General features: G+C 40.5%; 1 protein-coding gene across 1 annotated transcript in view; it reads right to left on the bottom strand.

The window, feature by feature from the left end:
• Positions 1 to 17,400: 17,400 nt before the first annotated feature.
• Positions 17,401 to 22,310, bottom strand: part of EPDR1 (ependymin related 1) — a 33,434-nt gene continuing 28,524 nt past the window's right edge. The window contains exons 2-3 of the mRNA XM_040260865.1: positions 20,211 to 20,419; positions 17,401 to 19,120 (exon numbers count right to left, since the gene is read on the bottom strand). Coding sequence (XP_040116799.1) covers positions 18,924 to 19,120; positions 20,211 to 20,419 — 406 coding nt within the window. The 3' untranslated portion in view covers positions 17,401 to 18,923. The remainder of the gene's footprint in view (positions 19,121 to 20,210; positions 20,420 to 22,310) is intronic.

Genomic DNA, 22,310 nt, shown 5'->3' with positions numbered 1-22,310 from the left:
GGGGCCCACCAAGGCTTATCTCGTTTGGGGGTTGCTTTGAGATGGTAAAGACTCACCCCAGAAGCATGCATCAGAATCTTTATGCCATGTCTTATGCTTTGTTTTACAGCTTTGAAAAAGCCTAGAAGCTTTGGTGAGGCCTATGGCTGGTAGTACTTAAAAATAACACACCGCTTCATCACCATAGAAAAGTCCCAGGAGATTCAGTTCACCGGACTTCACTCTCATCTCCTTATATGCAGTTTTAGAGACTTACTCAAAATACGTGCAGATGTGAGTGATAGCTCTTCCAAACATGCAGGCTGTGGGACATGAGTTAAGGTCACGTTCAGACTATTCTTATTTCCTGACACCAGGCCTCTGAGGATGAGGACAGAAGCCCTAGATAACATGGCTACCAGAGAAAGCAGACTCTCTTTGTTCAGAGAGTTTCTTGTCATTAAAGACAGAACCTCATATATGCTGAGTATCCACCATGCTCAGGGACCTATTATAGATGTTGGCTTATACATGATCTTTTGCTCTATTAAACTTAGGAAGTAATTATGATTCTCATTTTTACTACTATGGAAAATACAGCCCGGAAAGGTCTATAGATCAGACCAGATTTTCATATGCGCAGTTTCACTCAAAAGTCAACAGACTCCCTGTACCCTCTACCCCATTGCAGGAAGAGCCTGACGTGTATGAAGCCCAGCACTAGCACTACCTGGCTCTGTGACATTGGACAAACTACTTAATCTTGCTGTGCTTCCAATTCCTTAACTATAAATAATAAAAAATATTCATCTAACAAGACTGCTGCTGCTAAGTCACTTGAGTCGTGTCCGACTCTGTGCGACCCCATAGACAGCAGCCCACCAGGCTCCCCTGTCCCTGGGATTCTCCAGGCAAGAACACTGGAGTGGGTTGCCATTTCATTCTCCAATGCATGAAAGTGAAAAGTGAAAGTGAAGTCGCTGAGTTGTATCTGACTCTTTGTGACCCCATGGACTGCAGCCTACCGGGCTCCTCCGTCCATGGGATTTTCCAAGCAAGAGTACTGGAGTGGGGTGCCATTGCCTTCTCCGTCTCACAAAACTGCATTGAGTTAAATGAATTAGTATTTGTGAAATACTTAGGATGGTGCCTGATGATTAATTAGTGCTATAAACAAGTTGGCCATTATTTTTATTATAACTGGAAAGAGAGCAAAAGCTCAACATCATCATGAAACAGAGCAGGATTTTATGGTCCTTGCTGCCCACCCTATCCTCACCCCATGTCCTTTGCCTGCCTTTTGTCTGTGGAAAACTTTAGCCAAATAATAAGTTTAATAAGAGAAATGAGAAATGCAGAAACAAAGGAAAACAGTTCAAATTTGTTTCTGACTGCTTGAAACAGTCAAAATTGTTTCAATTTATTATTTGAAATAATAAATATATATAACCAAATAATCATATGTAACCAAGTAATAATATATAACCAAATAATAATAATGTAGTCGTGAAGCATAGTCAAAGACATTTAGATCCTTCTCAAGAACTATAGATAATATTCTGAGCCGTATCCTGTGAGCTGTCTTATAGCTACTGAAACCCCAGGTGGAAGGAGTTAACTACGTGATAACCAGACTGTACCCACGACATGTGCTACCATAATTCCAAGAACTGGCCTCAAAGGAATGGGAACAAATGGACCCTGGAACTGAAGATTACCAAGATGATGCTGGTCAGACCACCGATGACCAATGTGAAGATGACTGTCAGAACTGACTGTACTGTTTCTGCATATAACCCTCTCCTTCTGTTTGTAAAAGCTCTTGCCTCACTGGATGCCAGTGCGGGGGGTGAGGTGGGGGAAGTCAGCCTCTGAACAGATGTCTGCACTCCCCTGCAGTTGCTGGCATCTGAAACAAAGCAAACTTTCCTTTTCACCAACCTGGCCTGTTTACTGGCTTTTGAGCGGTGGGCAGCCAAACGCTGTACCTTTCGTTAACGATCAGAGCAAAATCGGATATTGCTCAAGATCTCTGGTCTGAAAGTATAAAAGAACAAGACAAAGAACATTCAATACCTCAATAGCTCATTCCAGGAAATCTTTCCTTAAAAGAAAAAAGAAAAAAAAAAAACCTCCAAAGCAGATACATGAGAAGTGTTGGTTTTTAAAAATTGTTTTCCAGTAAGAGCTAATTCCTTTATTTGCCTCTCTCACACCCTCTCTCATTTTCCCCATAGCATAATTAAGGATCTGGATGAACTGGATAATACCATTTTAGTCCCATGATTATCTTCCATTGTTATTGGCACCCTGAGGTAGAGCACATCTAGAGAATTTTAAAGGAGTTTTATGGTCATTAAAATCTTCAGCCTCAAACTTTATTCAGCTTATCCTCAGCTACAACTGGAATAATGACAAGATAGGATTTTGTGACATCCCTTAACAGACTTACTCAGTAATCCTAAATTGCTGCTGTGGGTAGGCACCCAGAACTTTCTATAGGCTCTTCTCAGAGTTTGTTGTTCTATGAATTAAGTTCATTTAGCAAATCTATACTGATCATTTATCTGTGCAAATAATTATGGAGAATTTTTTTTAAAAGTTGAAGACAGGACTTGCTCTTGAGAAAAACAAAGTCTAGCTGGGAAACCATGAAATGGTCTCACGTTAAAAGTGACTGTCCAAGTCCGGCTAGGGTGTTAGGATGGCATCAAAATAGCTCTCATACACTGGCTGAAATGTGACTGAAACTATCACATCATAATTTCACTTTTCAACTCAGATTTTTGCCAATCCCTCCCTGCAAAAAAAAGGAAAAAAATCAAATGACTACTTGCCCTGCTCACTTCTAGGGCCAGTGGTTCTCCAAATATATTCTCCTGAATATGTGTGTTTTGGAGATAAGAGGACCCAACAAATCCACTACCAGCAAACAGAAGACTCCAAGATTTTAATAGCCCATCAAGTTGAATTAACACCTTTGATAAAAGTTAGAAAACTGATACTAAGAAGATTGCCCCAACTCTCAAAGATGAATCAAGGGAGTACCAACATTTTCTTTAAAAACTAACGTGGAGCCTATGCCAAGAAATGGTCAAATTATTCATTAAAACCTAAAAGTGTCACAGCTAGACTATAAGAATTTAGTTGGAAATTTTTTTTAAGTTGGTGACACTAAATGTTCATCTTAATTTGGAGTGAGAATGGAGGGAGGGGGGCTTAAGAAACTCTGAACTTCATATCACAAAATGCTTTCTAGAAATTCACCAACGTACAGGTCAGCTGCTGTGCATGAGTCCTTATTCCATCATCAGCCCTCAAACGTCACTGGGAATTATAAACTTTTTAATATTTATCAATCAAGGTGAAAATGGTATTATATAGCTTAACTTGCATGTCTTTGATTACTACTGAAGTTGGACATTTTAGTATATTTCTTAGACATCTGTCTTTCTTATTTATGAATTGTCTACTTATGTCCTTTGCTTATTTTCTAATGAACAATGAAGACTAATGATTAATAAAATGTCATATGTTGTAGGAATTGTTGTAAATGTTTTCCTCGATTTGTCATTTGCCTTTTAATCTTTATGTTATTATATTATTTATATATGTACTATTATAGTCTATTATATATAATATAGAGATATATATTTTGTGTCAGTGTTTATATTGACAATTTTATATAGTCACTCTGTTTCTTTCTCTCTCTTTTTTGCTTAAATGCTGAAATCCAACATCAGGCTGTTTCCCTATATTTTATTTTAGTATTCTTTTAGAAATCCTGGAGTGGTTTTGTAATGTTTTAATATCCATGTCTTTAATGCACTACAATTTATTTCAGTGCATGGTATGGGTAAAATTACAGCTATATTTTGTTTCTCAAAAAAGAATTATTTTCCCAATACTTTTTTAGTAAGAAAACCCATCCTTCCCATGGGCTTATGATGCTTATTTTGAAATGTTAAATTTGTGTGTCTCTTTCAAGACTGTTGTGCCTAATGATTTATGTGAATTCAACAGTCTGTCCAACTTTTTATCTAACACTTCATTTTATAACTAGCATTTCATAGGAAAAGTGCACAACCATGCTTCCTTTTCTTCTCTAGCCTGATTTTTTATTTTTCCAAAACAAAATTTAAAATTATTTTGTCAAACTGCAAAGGAAAGCATTTGGGGTTAGAATTATATTTTTAACCCCTATTTTGGAAAAATTTATAGACTGCTGAATAGGTAATTTCAGGAACTGATTAAAATTATTATATACTGCTACACATTTATGTATCTTTTTTAGCATATAGTTTCTACAAATTTCTTATAAGGGTTATTTCCAGGAGTCTTTGTTTTCCTGATGCTAGTGAGTTATAATTTTTACTCTCATTTTATTTCTGATTATGTCTATTATTTTTTAAAACTATTGATTGGAAAAAAAATTCACCTTCAAAATATCTTCTGTCTAAACAGATGTTCACCTGAGTAATGAGAGGCCAGTCTCCCTAAGAGGCAGACACATTCAGTTTACAGGTGTTGTGCACAGGGGAAAGTGGGCCTCTGTTCAGAGGCTATGCACCTGCTTTCCATAGTGCCAGCCTGTATCTTTGCTCACACAAGATGAATTTATTGCATACTGATGCTGAATCTTTTCATAACGAGGTGCTTCTTGACATTGAGCTTCTAGTTAAAGTGCGCTTCCTCAGAGAGGCCTTCCCTGTTTCCATCTAAAGTGGCTATTTACTCACTCTACTGCATCACTCTTTTTTATCTGTATAGTTCTCTTCACTCTCTGGCTTTTTCAATGGTCTGTGTGTTGCCTGCCCACTCACCAACACCAGAATGGAAGCTCCCTGAGGACAGGACCTGGCCTGTCTTGTCCTTCACTGTATCCCAGTACCTAGCAGAGAGTCTTATGCATAGTTGCATCTCAGTAAAGCTTAATGATTAAATGAATTTCTGAGTCTATGAACTGATGATGCTTCTTCAGTCTGAAAACCACAATCCCAGGACCCTTTTCTCTCTCTGGGGACTTCATATACTGTTAAAAATGGCACACTGTCTGTCCTATTTCACTCTTGGTTGCTGTTAAAAATAATATTTTTATTGTTGTTACCCATTCAGTCATGTCAGACTCTGTGACCCCATGGACTGTAGCCCGCCAGATTCCTCTGTCCATGAATCCTCCAGGCAAGAATACTGGAGTGGGTAGCCATTCCCTTTTACAGGGGATCTTCCAGACCCAGGGACTGAACCCAAGTCTCCTGCATTGCAGGCAGATTCTTTATTATCTGAGGCACCAGGGAAGCCCCAGAAATAGAATTACCTGGAATTAATTCAGGAAAGTGATGTTATTGAGAAGTGGCAGGAAAATAGAGGATAAAGGGATGACTTTGGCTACTCCAAAAATATTTTCCCCCTGTAGAGATACCTGCTGGCTTTCTGACTGATTAGGACAGGCTTTTGGCAGAAGCAGTAATAGTGGGTAAGAACATTTTTTACCTTATTCCTTCCTGCCTCTTGCTTTTCAAAGTTTAGGAGCAGAATAGTCTTGGCCATTCCTCAGCTAACCCCTCTGATAGCTAATTGGTGATCTTTCTTGCAGATTGATAAACTGTTGATGGATTCTTCCTGTTTCTAGCACTATTGTAGCTTTATATCTTTATTTGTTTGTTTAAATGGACATTTGACCGTGAAGTCTGGAGAAAGATAAGGTTCTACCACAACCCAGAAGTCCACAGGCAGTGCTGTCAGTTAAACAGAGATGATATTCATAGTTTTACATTCAACTCATATTCAAAACCGAATGTAGAGAACTGTGTTTTAATGTAATCATTCACTCTTTTCCTCATTTAATAAACATGACTTTCATAAGTAATGTTCTAGCAATATATACCTAGGAAGTCAAATAACAGTTAAAAATTGTTATCAGTTGTCCTCTTAAGTAAAGGACATTGATATGAACCTCAGTGCTATCATTTTTGAGATGGGAATAATAATAATAAGTTTCTAGCTAAAAGATTGTTCCAGAGATTAAATGAAGTAATCAGTATAAAATTCTGAACAGAGACCCCGACATAAAGTAAGTATTGGTTACTATTCTTTAAGATTGAGGTTGATACTATTTTAATTTTATGGGGAGGCCTGGCGTGCTGCAATCCATGGGGTCGCAAAGAGTCGGACACGACTGAGCAACTGAACTGAACTGGATGTATCTCAAAAACGACAGAATGATCTCTCTTCGTCTCCAAGGCAAACCATTCAATATCACAGTTATCCAAGTCTATTCCCCAACCAGTAACGCTGAAGAAGCTGAAGTTGAATGGTTTTATGAAGACCTACAAGACCTTTTAGAACTAACACCCAAAAAAGATGTCCTTTTCATTATAGGGGACTGGAATGCAAAAGTAGGAAGTCAAGAAACACCTGGAGTAACAGGCAAATTTGGCCTTGGAATGCGGAATGAAGCAGGGCAAAGACTTTTTAATAGAGTTTTGCCAAGAAAATGCACTGGTCATAGCAAACACCCTCTTCCGACAACACAAGAGAAGACTCTACACATGGACATCACCAGATGGTCAACACCGAAATCAGATTGATTATATTCTTTGCAGCCAAAGATGGAGAAGCTCTATACAGTCAACAAAAACAAGACCAGGAGCTGACTGTGGCTCAGATCATGAACTCCTTATTACCAAATTCAGACTGAAATTGAAGAAAGTAGGGAAAACCGCTAGACCATTCAGGTATGACCTAAATCAAATCCCTTATGATTATACAGTGGAAGTGAGAAATAGATTTAAGGGCCTAGATTTGATAGATAGAGTGCCTGATGAACTATGGAATAAGGTTCGTGACATTGTACAGGAGACAGGGATCAAGACCATCCCCATGGAAAAGAAATGCAAAAAAGCAAAGTGGCTGTCTGGGGAGGCCTTACAAATAGCTGTGAAAAGAAGAGAGGTGAAAAGGAAAGATATAAGCCTCTGAATGCAGAGTTCCAGAGAATAGCAAGAAGAGATAAGAAAGCCTTCTTCAGTGATCAATGCAAAGAAATAGAGGAAAACAATAGAATGGAAGAGACTAGAGATCTCTTCAAGAAAATTAGAGATACCAAGGGAACATTTCATGCAAAGATGGGCTCGATAAAGGACAGAAATGGTATGGACCTAACAGAAGCAGAAGATATTAAGAAGAGGTAGCAAGAATACACAGAAGAACTGTACAAAAAAGATCTTCACAACCAAGATAATTACGATGGTGTGATCACTCACCTAGAGCCAGACATCCTGGAATGTGAAGTCAAGTGGGCCTTAGGAAGGATCACTACGAACAAAGCTAGTGGAGGTGATGGAATTCCAGTTGAGCTGCTTCAAATCCTGAAAGATGATGCTGTGAAAGTGCGACACTCAATATGCCAGCACATTTGGAAAACTCAGCAGTGGCCACAGGACTGGAAAAGGTGAGTTTTCATTCCAATCCCAAAGAAAGGCAATGCCAAAGAATGCTCAAACTACCGCACAATTGCACTCATCTCACATGCTAGTAAAATAATGCTCAAAATTCTCCAAGCCAGGCTTCAGCAATACGTGAACTATGAACTCCCTGATGTTCAAGCTGGTTTTAGAAAAGGCAGAGGAACCAGAGATCAAATTGCCAACATCCGCTGGATCACCGAAAAAGCAAGAGAGTTCCAGAAAAACATCTATTTCTGCTTTATTGACTATGCCAAAGCCTTTGTGTGGATCACAATAAACTGTGGAAAATTCTGAGAGAGATAGGAATACCAGACCACCTGACCTGCCTCTTGAGAAATCTGTATGCAGGTCAGGAAGCAACAATTAGAACTGGATATGGAACAACAGACTGGTTCCAAATAGGAAAAGGAGTGGGTCAAGGCTGTATATTGTCACCCTGCTTATTTAACTTATATGCAGAGTACATCATGAGAAACGCTGGGCTGGAAGAAGCACAAGCTGGGATCAAGATTGCCGGGAGAAATATCAATAACCTCAGATATGCAGATGACACCACCCTTATGGCAGAAAGTGAAGAGGAGCTACAAAGCCTCTTGATGAAAGTGAAAGAGGAGAGCGAAAGTTGGCTTAAAGCTCAACATTCAGAAAACGAAGACCATGGCATCCGGTCCCATCACTTCATGGGAAATAGACGGGGAAACAGTGGAAACAGTGTCAGACTTTATTTTTGGGGGCTCCAAAATCACTGCAGATGGTGATTGCAGCCATGAAATTAAAAGACGCTTACTCCTTGGAAGAAAAGTTATGACTAACCTAGATAGTATATTCAAAAGCAGAGACATTACTTTGCCGACTAAGGTCTGTCTAGTCAAGGCTATGGTTTTTCCTGTGGTCATGTATGGATGTGAGAGTTGGACTATGAAGAAAGCTGAGCGCCGAAGAATTGATGCTTTTGAACTGTAGTGTTGGAGAAGACTTTTGAGAGTCCCTTGGACTGCAAGAAGATCCAACCAGTCCATTCTGAAGGAGATCAGCCCTGGGATTTCTTTGGAAGGAATGATGCTAAAGCTGAAGCTCCAGTACTTTGGCCACCTCATGTGAAGAGTTGACTCATTGGAAAAGACTTTGATGCTGGGAGGGACTGGGGGCAGGAGGAGAAGGGGACGACAGAGGATGAGATGGCTTGATGGCATCACTGACTCGATGGACGTGAGTCTGAGTGAACTCTGGGAGTTGGTGATGGACAGGGAGGCCTGGCATGCTGTGATTCATGGGGTCGCAAAGAGTCGGACACGACTGAGCGACTGAACTGAACTGAATGTATTCTGTGAAAAATGGCAAGAACTACAAGAGCCACACTTATTAAGAGAAAGTCACTGTTATCTTTTAAAACTAAGCTTATATTATCCCTCATGGTACCTGAGTATGGCTAAGAGTGGGTACATTTCTCCCTATGGGTGTGAAGCAATGGAGAGTGGACAGAGGTATCCTAGAGGGCAGGCCAGCTAGTGGCTCTATGAGCACATAGACGGCACTGCCTTCATGGCTCACCTTAGGTAAGATCCTTAGAAGTTTTATACAGTCATAAAGGGTTAATTTTGTTGGTCCTTGAAGGGTTGGTCAGACTCTCAGGGAAAAGAAACCAAAGGTAGGAAGTATCTACCATTTTGAGGGCCTATTACCTACAAAGTCATTGACTACATACTTTATACTGTTTCATTCAACCCTAACAAAATCCTTTAGTAGACCTAGAGAACATTTAGGCTCCTAGAGAGTTCCAATAACTTGTCCAAGGTGATAAGGAACCTAGTCAGCATTTGAACTCAAGTGTGTATAATTTCAGGGCTTTCTCAGTAGCTCAGCAGTAAAGAATCTGCTTGCAATCCAGGAGCTGTAGGAGATGCAAATTTGATCCCTGGGTCAGGAGGACCCCCTGGAGGAGGGAATGGCAACCCACTCCAGTATTCTTGCTTGGAAAATCCCATGGACAGAGGAGCCTGGTTAGCTACAGTCCATGGGATCACAGAATCAGACATGTCAAAAAACATAGCATGCATGCTTGTATAATTTCAAGCCCATTTCCTTTCTGTTATAGTCCATAGTTTCTCTCAGAAACTGACAAATACTAAGCAACTTACCTTAGTTGAAACAGGCATATAAGCTAGAATGACAATGCCTTATTTTACAATGGTGCTTTGAATCTTTTCAGTGAGTAGAATACTTGCCTGTGATAACAAATTATTTAAGAAGTAAAATTTCTAATCAGAAGGGAATCCACCTAGTCTGGAGGAGTAATTCTTCTTGGCCACAGAATTTCCTGAATTATGCCTGATGCATAGGCCTAGTTAAATATTTCTCTCCTTTTTGGGTGTTTCTGTTCATGCAGGTTGGCTGTTGCTCTGAAGAGCCAAGGTCTCAGATAGGTGGTATTAGGTACCAAGTCAAATGCTTTCCTCCTGTGTCCTTGCTCCCTTCCTCTGCTGCCAGAGGGTCTGATGTGTTGCCCTTTGGCTGACCCAGGATGATAAGATCTACTTGAGTTGGGATTGGTAGTAGAGCAGACACACCTAGTAATTTACCCTGCTCTGGTTTGTGGCTTCCTTGGCCTCTACTTCCTCTGCTTGATCTCGCCTAATTCCCCAGAGTCCTACAGAAGTGCTTGGGGGCCAGATTCCCAGCTAAATAATGGTGATGGTTCTCTTGGCTCTGTCTTCTGAGCATGCTCCTCTATGGATCCTTGACAGGAGAGGGAAGTAAAATCTGGATATTCATGGATTTTGCCCAAAGTAACAACACATGATTTTAATCTCAAAATTGTCCCCAGTGTTCTCCAGATATCTGCCAGATTCCATAGTTTTCTCTTCTGCATGCAAACAGCGCCAAATCCTTGGTCCTAGATTCCCTAACTAAATTCCACATAAACCAACCTCCTTCTGCTAAACCACTTTGTCTTCAGACAAAATGAGAACATGCTAGTGTTCTTTCATATCAGCCCAGTTTCCACAGCATCTTAATGAAATAGCATTCCAATGGCAATCTTGCTTTAATAGGACTTCATGATTTCTCCAGTTTTTCAGCCCTGAATATGCAGACCTTCTTTTTCCATGGCTTAAATCTCTAAATAACTCTTTTATCCATTCATTATGTATTTATTGGTCCTATGTTTTCAATCACAGAGCTTAACTGTATTTCTGAATTTGGAAGCAATTAAGTTTAGCCTATTTGTATCTGACTTCATTAAGTAAATTTGCTACTAACATTCTTCTAGAGATATATGGATCTATCTAAATAGAAAAATTATTAAATAGTTTATTTTTGAACAAACTGGTCATACCAAATAGTTATATAGGGCAAGAGCCTGGGGAAATTTTTATCTGCATTCTAGGAGCACTCATTGCAAATACTTTTTTTAAAATCTATCATTCTTTTATTATTGGAACTAACTGAATCATCTAAAGACTTGTTTCCCCCTCTTTCTAACCTTTAATCTAGGAAATGCAAAGTTATCATGACCGAACTAGAAAGATAAGGGGTTTAGAAAGAGTAAAATAGACTCATGAGTTTTTAGAATTGTATGATAATCCATTTTTAAATAAGAACTATCTACATATTAATATAATTTCCACACAATGTTAAACTAAGAAATGTCCTCCAAGATTCAATTGCTACACACTTGAACACACCAGAATACTGAACTTCAGTTGTTCTGACAAAATAAGAGTCATTTTGAATTTTTTAAATTTAAAAAGCAGAGAGAGTACTCCCCAAATTAGTAGACTCTCTCATTTAGGCTGTTTTCCTTTATCATTAAATGACAACATCTACTATGAGGTGGACAGATCCACAGACATGGAAATAATTCTAAATTTCTGACAGAAGAGATCAATGGTTAGTGGCATAGGAAAGAACATTCAGTTTGGAAATGCTGTATATTAGGATGACTTAATAGAGAGACATTTGAAGTGAAAATCTCTAAGGTGCTGCTCCAGTATGGCTTGAACTGTTCTCATGTTTATATATATATATATCACAATAAACTGTGGAAAATTCTGAAAGAGATGGGAATACCAGACTACCTGACCTGCCTCTTGAGAAACCTATATGAAGGTCAGGAAGCAACAGTTAGAACTGGACATGGAACAACAGGCTGGTTCCAAATAGGAAAAGGAGTACATCAAGGCTGTATATTGTCACCCTACTTATTTAACTTATATGCAGAGTACATCATGAGAAACACTGGGCTGGAAGAATGACAAGCTGGGATCAAGATTGCCGGGAGAAATATCAATAACCTCAGATATGCAGATGACACCACCCTTATGGCAGAAAGTGAAGAGGAACTAAAAAACCTCTTGATGAAAGTGAAAGAGGAGAGCAAAAAAGTTGGCTTAAAGCTCAACATTCAGAAAACGAAGATCATGGCATCTGGTCCCATTACTTCATGGGAAATAGATGGAGAAACAGTGGAAACAGTGTCAGACTTTATTTTTGGGGGCTCCAAAATCACTGCAGATGGTGACTGCAGCCATGAAATTAAAAGACGCTTACTCCTTGGAAGGAAAGTTATGACCAATCTAGATAGCATATTCAAAAGCAGAGACATTACTCTGCCAACAAAGGTTCGTCTAGTCAAGGCTATGGTTTTTCCTGTGGTCATGTATGGATGTGAGAGTTGGACTGTGAAGAAAGCTGAGCGCCGAAGAATTGATGCTTTTGAACTGTAGTGTTGGAGAAGACTCTTGAGAGTCCCTTGGACTGCAAGGAGATCCAACCAGTCCATCCTAAAGGAGATCAGTTCTGGGTATTCATTGGAAGGACTGATGCTGAAGCTGAAACTCCAGTACTTTGGCCACCTCATGCGAAGAGTTGACTCATCGGAAAAGACCCTGATGCTGGGAGGGATTGGGGGCAGGTGAAGAAGGGGACGACAGAGGATGAGATGGCTTGATGGCATCACCAACTCGATGGACATGAGTTTGGCTAAACTCCGGGAGTTGGTGATGGACAGGGAGGCCTGGCATGCTGCGAATCATGGGGTCGCAAAGAGTCGGACATGACTGAGCAACTGAACTGAACTGAACTGATATATATATCAGTAATTTGGGATTGAGAATTTATGATGATATATCAAATGATTTCTCCTCCCCCTTTCCACCTTCTCCTCCTATTCTTTTGTTCTTACCCTTATTCTTACTCATCAGTTATCTTTGCTGTTTGGGACATAGACTGCATGAGCTAGAATTTATTGGATTGCTATAATCATGATTTTTTTTATATTAGACACATAAAGATCTAAATAATGCCTTTAATGTCAAGCTACCAGGAGTACTGGGGTCCATCTAAAATCTTTGCAGTGCTATCGCTTGCTTTAATATAGTGTGAGTTGTGGCAATAAGAACACACATGGTTGCTGATCTGATTAAAACTGTTAAGTGAGAGAAATTTAACCAAAAAGACACGTCATGAAAGTGTACACCTTTGTTGGGTTTGAAACACCACTTTACTCACTCCTGTGATGCTAATGTGCACCACAAGTCTTAAAATTTCCTAAGGTCTTGCAAGACAGATCAGTTTATGTTTTCACTTTTTTATCCCCAAGCCCTTGGAGCAACCAGAGCTACTAAGGAAAGGCCACTTAATACTTTAGAATCAAAATGTTTTGCAAAAGCAAAGGACCCTGATAATAAGATACTAAATTGCAACTGTTGATCATGCGTGCCCATCAACTAATGTGATCACAGACTGTTTCAGAAATAACTTCTATCTTAGTTGTTTTTTTACCAAAAGTTTTTAATTTAGCTTTTACACAACTTTGTTTTTCCTGGAATTTAACTGTGTTAAATTTTGCACTAGAATTTAATGGAAAACTTGACTTTGCTAAGGGTACTTGTTCCGTAAGATGGGACAGCTGTACCATGATTCCACAACAAAGGTACCACTTCTGCCACAAAAATGAAGCAAAATCAAGAGACCCTAAATATCTATTTCATATAACCCCCCCAACCCTATCCCAGGACTATACTGTTAATCAAACAAGTTTGTGTATTTAGCTAACTTGGAATTTTCCAGTTGTTTAGATTGGTGCCTTCTGGTTGGGAAACTAATGCCAGTGTTCTCTCAACCTTTCTCCAGGCTGAGAAAACTAATTAACTAGGCTGAGAGGTTATTAAATAATATTCTGTAGATTTGAAAAACCATTTCACAAGAAACCTTTGACTTACTGTGGCTTTCTTTAGTTTTCTTTATTGATATTATAGAGCTCAAGTGAAATTATAATGATAGCAGTCATATTTTAATAAGAAGAGTACTTGTTTTATCATCAAAAGGTACCCCAATTAAGGAAAAGAACACTTAGCTATCCAATTTGAGCAAATGGTATCTTAAAATAAATGTACAACATACCACTGGGAATGCTATAGCAGCAACTGAAGGATAGCACACACAAACACATATATTCAGATTACCCAAATACCAAGAATGCTGTGTGTGTGCATTCAGTTGTATCCAACTCTTTGTGACCCCATGGACTGTAACCCACCAGGATCCTCTGTCCATGGGATTCTCCAGGCAAGAATACTGGAGCAGGTTGCCATTCCCTTCTCCAGGGGATCTTCCCAACCCAGGGATTGAACTCACATCTCCTGCTTTGTAAGCAGGTTCTTTACCATCTTAGCTACCACGGAAGATGTATCCACTGCCAATTATATCCCACTTCTTGACTGTTGAAACTACATTACACTTCTCATCTTTAAATAGGAAATAAATATGGTAACTGTGTTAATATTTGCCCTAATGAAAGCAATATGAATTTTAAAATAGTGATATAAAAGTGTCATTCTCCCTGAATAAAATATACCACAAATTATAGCCCAATGTTTTTTCTGTACATGTTCCTGAACTAATAATTCTGCTTTAAAACAAATAAAAGTATATTTCATTTGTTACCATCCTAGCATAATTCTCAAAAGATTATTGAGGTCATTCCCTGGCAGTCTAGTGGTTAGGACTTTGTGCTTTCACTGCTGTGACCTGAGTTCAATCCTAGATCAGGGAACTAAGATCCTGCAAACCACACAGCACACCCCCCCCAAAAAAAAAAGATTGTTGATACTAGGATATCCATGTATAATGTCAAAGTTAAGTTTATTTCTTGAAAGAGCTTTCCACTCACAAGGCCTTTAACTCTCACAAATTACTCAGAAGACTTTGGCTGAGGAGGCTCATAATCTCCTCCAACTGAAGTCATTTTTCATCAATAAGAAAAGCAAGGATGCCTTCCTGCATCTAAGGTGCCTTCAGCAGATGGACAAAAACACAATCTACACCCTTCAAAAAACTGAAAGATACAATCGTGTGACACAGGTGACTATACCAGCAAAGCGATTTAAAATAACTGAGGGAACATTGAGAGGGTAGAGTTAGTAAAGAAAATCCAGCAAGGAGTGAGTATTGAGTTTTCAAATGGTGTGGAATTTAGCTTGATGAGAAACTCAGTATGTCACAGGAAATCTCCTCAGAGATCTAAACTTTCTGCCCTTTTAAAATATTTAAATAATTTTATATTTTGAATACTGGGTCCCAGTCTTAGGAAATGCAGCATTATCTCAATTTGCAAAGCCTCTGCAACAAAATCACCCTTATAATCAGAGCACTTGGGGGCAGAAAGGCCAGGCCCCCTTGATTCCACACGAGCCAGTGGGAGAGGAAGGGATGGCTCTGTCCCCAAGCAGTGCCTTCAGAGTTGAAGGCCAAGGGTAGAGAAGACCCCTGAGCTTGCGTGGATCCTGGCAGTTTGCCTTGGGAGGGGTGGAAAGAAGTTGCTGTGATGTAATATAAAGGGTCAGAGACACAAGGCAGAGGGTCCACAAAGTGAAACGCAATCCTGGTCCTGGTCCATGTCAGGACTGTCTGCAGATAAGTGAGGCACCGGATGCTCCTCTGTTAATAGGAACCAGTCCCTGCCGTATTCGAGAGTCCTCTTATTTTTTACTATTTTGGCCACTGGAGAATTTTATACAAAATTTATGACTGATAAAACCCCCTGCACCCAAAAGTAACCCAAGTTTCATTTCCCAGGCTCTTGTGGCCATTTGAAAAGAGAGACCAGTGCCAAGAGCTGAGGCTGGAGAGGGAGTCAGAGCCTGATCAATAAGGCCTTGGACACCAGGCTGTGGAGCCTCCACTTTTCCTGGAGGCAGTGGAGAACCACATAAGCAGGGCACCATCAGGTGTGTATTGAGGTCCCACTGGACACAAAATCCTTCTAAAAGGAAGATTTAGCTTAACTGGGAAATGGCTTAACTCCCAAAGTGGACAAACTGAAAAATGAAGCGTGCCAACTTCACATGTCCTGAATAAAATAAGAGGCGTTCCTTTCCTTTCTCATTCGTAGATTGAGGTGAGTGAATGCAAAATTGCAGAGCTAAGGGAAATGGAGCAGGGTTATCCCGTGGGTGGAGAGAAAAAAAGTGGGTCAAACACTGTCACTGAGGCTTTATCAAGCTGGACCACCTCGAAGGCAGCTGTGAAAGTCTCCCCCATCTGTGCAGTCCAGATACTGGCCTTGGTCACGGCGCACTCTTCTCTGTGACTCTAGGAACCAGCATAGGCAATGGAGATAGCAGGGGTTCAGGATTGGCTTATGAATGAATGAATGAACAGAGGATGGTTTCTAGAACAACAAAAAGGTCAGAAGGAATAAAGATTTTGCAAATATCAGCAATGCTAAGAGCTGGGATGTGGGTATGACTGAGGGGATGGACAAGAGGCTGTACCTTTAAGAACTATTTTGGTGAAACTCAGGACAGAGTGCTTATGAGGATTGATGGAGAAAATATGGGTCAAGAATGACTCTGAGACTTCTGACCCAGGAAATTGAGAATTTAAAGAGGAAAAGCAGGCTTTTGAGAAAAGATAATGAATTTGGTGTAGATCTTAAGAAGCACTTTATTCATTAGAGGAGTGTTGACTGCCTTATAGCCATATATAAGCCATATAAGGCTCATGCCTTATACCCATGAGCACCGAAGAATTGATGCTTTTGAACTGTGGTGCTGGAGAAGATTCTTGAGAGTCCCTTGGACTGCAAGGACATCCAACCAGTCAATTCTAAAGGAAATTAGTCCTTAATATTCATTGGAAGGACTGATGCTGAAGCTGAAACTCCAATACTTTGGCCACTTGATGCAAAGAACTAACTCATTTAAAAAGACCCTAATTCTGGGAACAGCAGCCATGAAATTAAAAGACGCTTACTCCTTGGAAGAAAAGTTACGATCAACCTTGACAGCATATTCAACCTTGACAGCTGACTAAGGTCCGTCTAGTCAAGGCTGTTTTTCCAGTAGTCATATATGGATGTGAGAGTTGGACTGTGAAGAAGGCTGAGCGCCGAAGAATTGATGCTTTTGAACTGTGGTGTTGGAGAAGACTCTTGAGAGTCCCTTGGACTGCAAGAAGATCCAACCAGTCCATTCTGAAGGAGATCAGGTCTGGGATTTCTTTGGAAGGAATGATGCTAAAGCTGAAACTCCAGTACTTTGGCCACCTCATGCAAAGAGTTGACTCATTGGAAAAGACTTTGATGCTGGGAGGGATTGGGGGCAGGAAGAGAAGGGGACGACAGAGGATGAGATGGCTTGATGGCATCACTGACTCAATGGACGTGAATCTGAGTGAACTCCGGGAGTTCATGGACAGGGAGGCCTGGCGTGCTGTGATTCATGGGGTCACGAAGAGTCAGACATGACTGAGCAACTGAACTGAACTGAACTGAATTCTGGGAAAGATTGAAGGTGGGAGCAGAAGGGGACGACAAAGGATGAGGTGGTTGGATGGCATCACCAGCTCAATGGACATGAGTTTGAGTAAACTCCGGGAGTTGGTGATGGACAGGGAAGCCTGGTGTGCTGCAGTCCATGGGGTCGCAAAGAGTCGGACATGACTGAGTGACTGAACTGAACTGAATACATATTTATTACAAAAACAAACATATCAAAGAACACTGAGAAGTGCAATTACATTAGTTTATTGAAACAGTATGGATAAACTGTGAGTAATACAGATTGTTTTCAGCATAACATAGGTGTCACACATTTCTCCTAGCAATAGATGATGGATAGATAGATGGCCAGATAAAACACAATGTTAGAAAGAATCTAGGATGATACATTTTATTACTAGATGTCTCCCTAGAGATCATCAAACCCAATCCCATTTAGCAAATGAGGAAATTAGGACCCGAAAGGTTAGCATTCTCCATTCTACAAACTTTAGGGCACTGACCATGTGCCAGGCACTTAGTGCTGGGCATATAAAAGTAAACAGAACATGGTAACCATACTCATGGTACTCATAGTCAGGCTAGTGAGTCAGAGTGTCCAGGAAGCAGGAAATTTTGACACAGCCTAGTAAGCGTTATCAGAATAACATGTTCAAGCTACGAGGTGCACCCAGTCCAGGCTTGGGAGCAGCCTCTGAAACGCCATGCATGAGCTGACCTGGGAAGGATGAGCAGAAGTCAGACCAACAAAGAGGTTATGAAATGCTGCCCCAGGGATGTAAGAGGAAACATCGTCTATCTAGTGAATCAAAGGAGCTCCAGTACAAGGGAATTCTCATCCTGGATTTCAGAAACAACAGCCTCCTGAATCCCACTGTGCTATTTTTAGAATGCTACCTGTCTCTTTAGGTCTCTTGACAAGTTGATTCAGCACACATATCAATACTCTTGCATAGTAAAAAGGAAGAATACATGGCTCATGCTTACCCAGAAATAGACATTAAGATTTTCCAAACCCTCCTATGTAAAAATATATCTTTAGAGGAATTATTTCTTTTTACTATAGCCTTTTATTTCCTCCCCAAGTATTTACATCCATTGGGTCATGCCATAAAGCTCTTAAGGCCAGAAGGGATTTTCAGAGATCATTGTGTCAGAGACCAAGGGAGCACAGGGTGGGCGAAAAGGAAGAGGCGCTGGGGGGACGGAGCAGTGGAAGCAATCCCTACCCTGGCACAGGCAATAAGGGGGCCAGTGTGTATAGAGAGCTTCAAAATTAATACTAACACTGACCACAGTCAATCTCTTTTTATCACCATGTGCCAGCAATCCAGCAAGTCCCAGTAATGTCGTTAATAACACATTCGCCCCTGATGACCCTTCCCTCATCCTGTGTATGCCACCACACGAACTATACACCTGCATACACAGAAAGTGCAGGGTCCAGACAGGCTCTGGAAATACCTGAGGTCCCTGTGTTTGCTATCTCTTCGTATATTAGCACATATTCTCCATTCCATTCCTTTTGTTAAACCTAGCCCAAGTAGTCAAAAACCATACATACAAAAAAACCATATCAAAGAATTATGATATTTATCTCCAATGAAGACTCTTATTTCTCAAGTCTCAAATCTGGTTAGAGCTGGAGCCACTGGTATCTGATGTCCGATGCTGTCCCTTCGGTGTTTGCAGGCTTACCAGGAGCATTCTTCGCTCATCCTCTCTGGTTGGGCTGTCTGGCACGTGCTTGGCGGGGTGAACACAGATGGGTCTTTAATGCCCAGCTGTATGTCGAAAAACCGTGTGGACAATATCACACTGTAATTTTTGGTGAAGGTTTCTTGGACAGGATAACAATCCTTGACGGTATATATACCAATCCAAGTTTCATCTATAAGAGGAAGGCAAGTTTAGTCTTTAATGTAGAAGACAGGCAAAATATAGTATGTTTTAATGTGGTAAAATGTAGCATTTTAACCACTTTTAAGTACAGTTCCTTGGCACTAAATAGTCACATTGTTATGAAAACATCGCCATCATCCATCTTCAGAGATTTCCCATCTCCCCCAGCTCAAACTCTGTGCCCACTAAACACTAATTCCCCATTCCCCTCTCCCCCAGCCCCTGGCAACCACCATTCTAGTTTCTGTCTCTATAAGTCTGACTAGTCTACGTACCTCATATAAGTGAAATTATACAGTATTTATCCTTTAGTGACGGGTTTATTTCACTTAGCATAATGTCCTCAAGGTTCACTCATGTTGTAGTATATATCAGAATGTCCTTCCTTTTTAAGTTTCAATAATATTCCACTGTATGTATACACCACCTTTGTCTACTCATTTGTCTGCTGATGGAAACTTGGGTTGTTTCTATCTCCGGCTATTATGAATAGTGCTGCTGTGAATATGGCTGTACAAATATCTCTTTAAGTCCTTGCTTTCAGTTCTTTGAGGTATATGCCAAAAAATAGAATTACTAGGTCATATGATAATTCTATGTTTAATTTCAGAGGGAGCCACATCATACTGTTTTCCACAGCAATAAAGGCCTGTGTTTATGAAACACTCTTGGGGGAGTGTGTGAGCAGCATTGCAGAGAAGAGTTTCACATCTCGGTATAAAAGACACATAATGGCAGTAGATATGGTCACTACAACTTTAGTTAGTGTTTTGGGGAAGGAAAAGGAGGCGCCCAGTTCTAACATGTGCCTTAGACAAAGAGACCTTGGGGGCATCCCTTAACAGTCAAAGTGGAGAAAGTTACAGGGGGGTCTTAGAAGGCTGAGGAGTTTCAAATGTGATGCTGAGATCCCTGCACTACACAGCTAATAGAATACACGTGGGCACTTCAATAGAGTTAAGCTTAATTTGATTAAGCTTCTAAATTTCCTTAACAACTACCTTCCTTAATGAGCTTAAATGTTTTTTCCCTTCCTCCCTCTTGAGATGCAATACTTGAATACTTTGTTGAACCCTTACATGATCTGGCTGACTTTCTGTCTGACCATTCCTGGACGGTGATCTGCTCCTGGGGCCCCCCTATGGAGTATTGATCCTCAAAGGTGGAGTTCTGAGGAATGTCGAGAGGGTCCCAGGGCTCTGTCAGGGTGATCTTGGAGCACTGCTTGGTGGCTTGTTCGATCTGAAACATCACTCCATCCTTATAGAGCAAAATATATTCAAATAATCTGGAAGATAGATTAAGAGAGAACATTCAGGACTTTATGTTGCAATCACCATATCTTTTATCAGCATAAAAGTCAAAGGCCTTTGATACAAATTACTGTTAAAATAGAAAAAAAAGATAGTTTTGCTTGTGAGGCAATTATTTACTTCTTTATAAACACTAGGCAGCCGAACAACTTGAATATAAAATAAAGCTCAGAGGTCAAAACTGAAGATTCCTGAGACAATTACCTATCAATTACCTATTAACTTATCAAGTATCTGTTGTATGACAGACCCTCTGCCTGGGAGACAAACACAAGGAGGTAAGACCATGAGTTAGCAGCTGGTTTGTGACACTTTGGCCTTAGAGACACAGGAGGATTTGACTCTTGGCCTTAGTTGAGTCCTTGCAGCAATGAGTCAGGGACTACAAGGATATGCTGTAGACAGGATGACAAGTGTTGAGGATGTACCAGGCAACTGGGCCTCACTTTCTCGACTGTCATCATAGGAATGGGCTTTGGTGAGGTGCAGCTGCACTGGGAATGAGCTGAAACAGGCAAGGGCAAAAGCTGAGGGACCCCAATCAAATAGCGTCGCTGGATTGAGTTTGTCTGCATGCTCTCAGCCTCTTCCATCACGCCCAGTCACACTTTGTGCAGAGCAAGCCGGAAGTATTCCCAGGCTGTGCTTGAGCTCACAGACTGCCCGCCATCACCTTGCATGCTGTGTGGTCATCAGCCTTGTATCTTTCTTAAAACTAAGCCATCTTGATGTTGGATGAAGCTTGCTGGGTTTCCATGCTTTCAACTGTCAGTCTAAAACTCAGGGCACTGTTACTGACCCAGTGGAGTGAGGTTGCAACCCTGACTTCAAAAGTGAAATTCGAAACATCTGAAGGCAGAAGAGCCCAGAGAAATACCTTTCCATGAGCAAATAACAATAGTCAACAGTTCATCTGTGGTACATAAGGCTCGCTCCACCCCACAGCCCCCTGGAGGATGCCTGTTTTCCATCTCAAGTCAGGGGTTGAAATTTATTTTCTTCAAAAAAATACTGTAAATGATAACTTTCTGTATGGTCAAATAGTACCATTATTAGTATTATAGTTCCATTTTCTATGAACTAGCATAAAAATATGAATATAACTTCATTTTATGTATTTAGAAATATAGACCCTGCTTATTCCAGTAAATGTTTGACATGGCTTATGAGAGTAAAACCCAAGCACAGACTTTGAGAAGTGGGAGTGATTGGAGGAAGAAAAGGAAGTGATCATTTTATGCGCTATTGCTCAAAACTGGAGCAAATCTCTCATATAGAAGCAGGGTTCACATCAAACTATAAGTCCTTTGGAGGAGTTTGGAGTTGGACTGTGGCACATCAGAGTTTAAACATGCATGGAAGGAATACAGAAATGTTAGCATCAACTTTAGAGCACAGTCCAGTCATCACAGGGGATTCCTTGTTCATACACAAATCCTGCTCCATGACCCTTTCAGTGAGAGCACCACCTATACTGTATGCCCCAAGGAGTGGTTGTCTCCATCCTCCTTCTCCTCACCAACAGCTTCATCTTATTGTGCTTCCCCAAGTTTAAGGCATTTAGGCTAGACAGTCATTCCTAGCTTTGGCTGATACTCTAGTTGTATGCAACTGCAGCCAGGTGCAGGAAAAAGAAGCTTCCTTCTTGAAACTCAGCCCGAGAATCCACATGAGCACCAAAGTGGAAGTCTGGCAGCCATGTTTATGTATGTGAGCTAGCCACCCTCCACAGAGCTTCATAGAGCACAGGGGGACATCTGACCTGGGGAGGGGTGGGGAGGTGAGGGAAACAACCAGATTGTCTCTCATTCAGATGTGTGGAATTGATACCAAATGTCTACTAGTCAGTCACTTCTCATGGCTGGT

Source organism: Oryx dammah, unplaced genomic scaffold (genome assembly GCF_014754425.2).
Source record: "Oryx dammah isolate SB20612 unplaced genomic scaffold, SCBI_Odam_1.1 HiC_scaffold_18, whole genome shotgun sequence".
In the NCBI taxonomy this organism is placed as follows: Eukaryota; Metazoa; Chordata; class Mammalia; order Artiodactyla; family Bovidae; genus Oryx; species Oryx dammah.
This window is presented reverse-complemented; position numbering and strand designations above follow the sequence as displayed.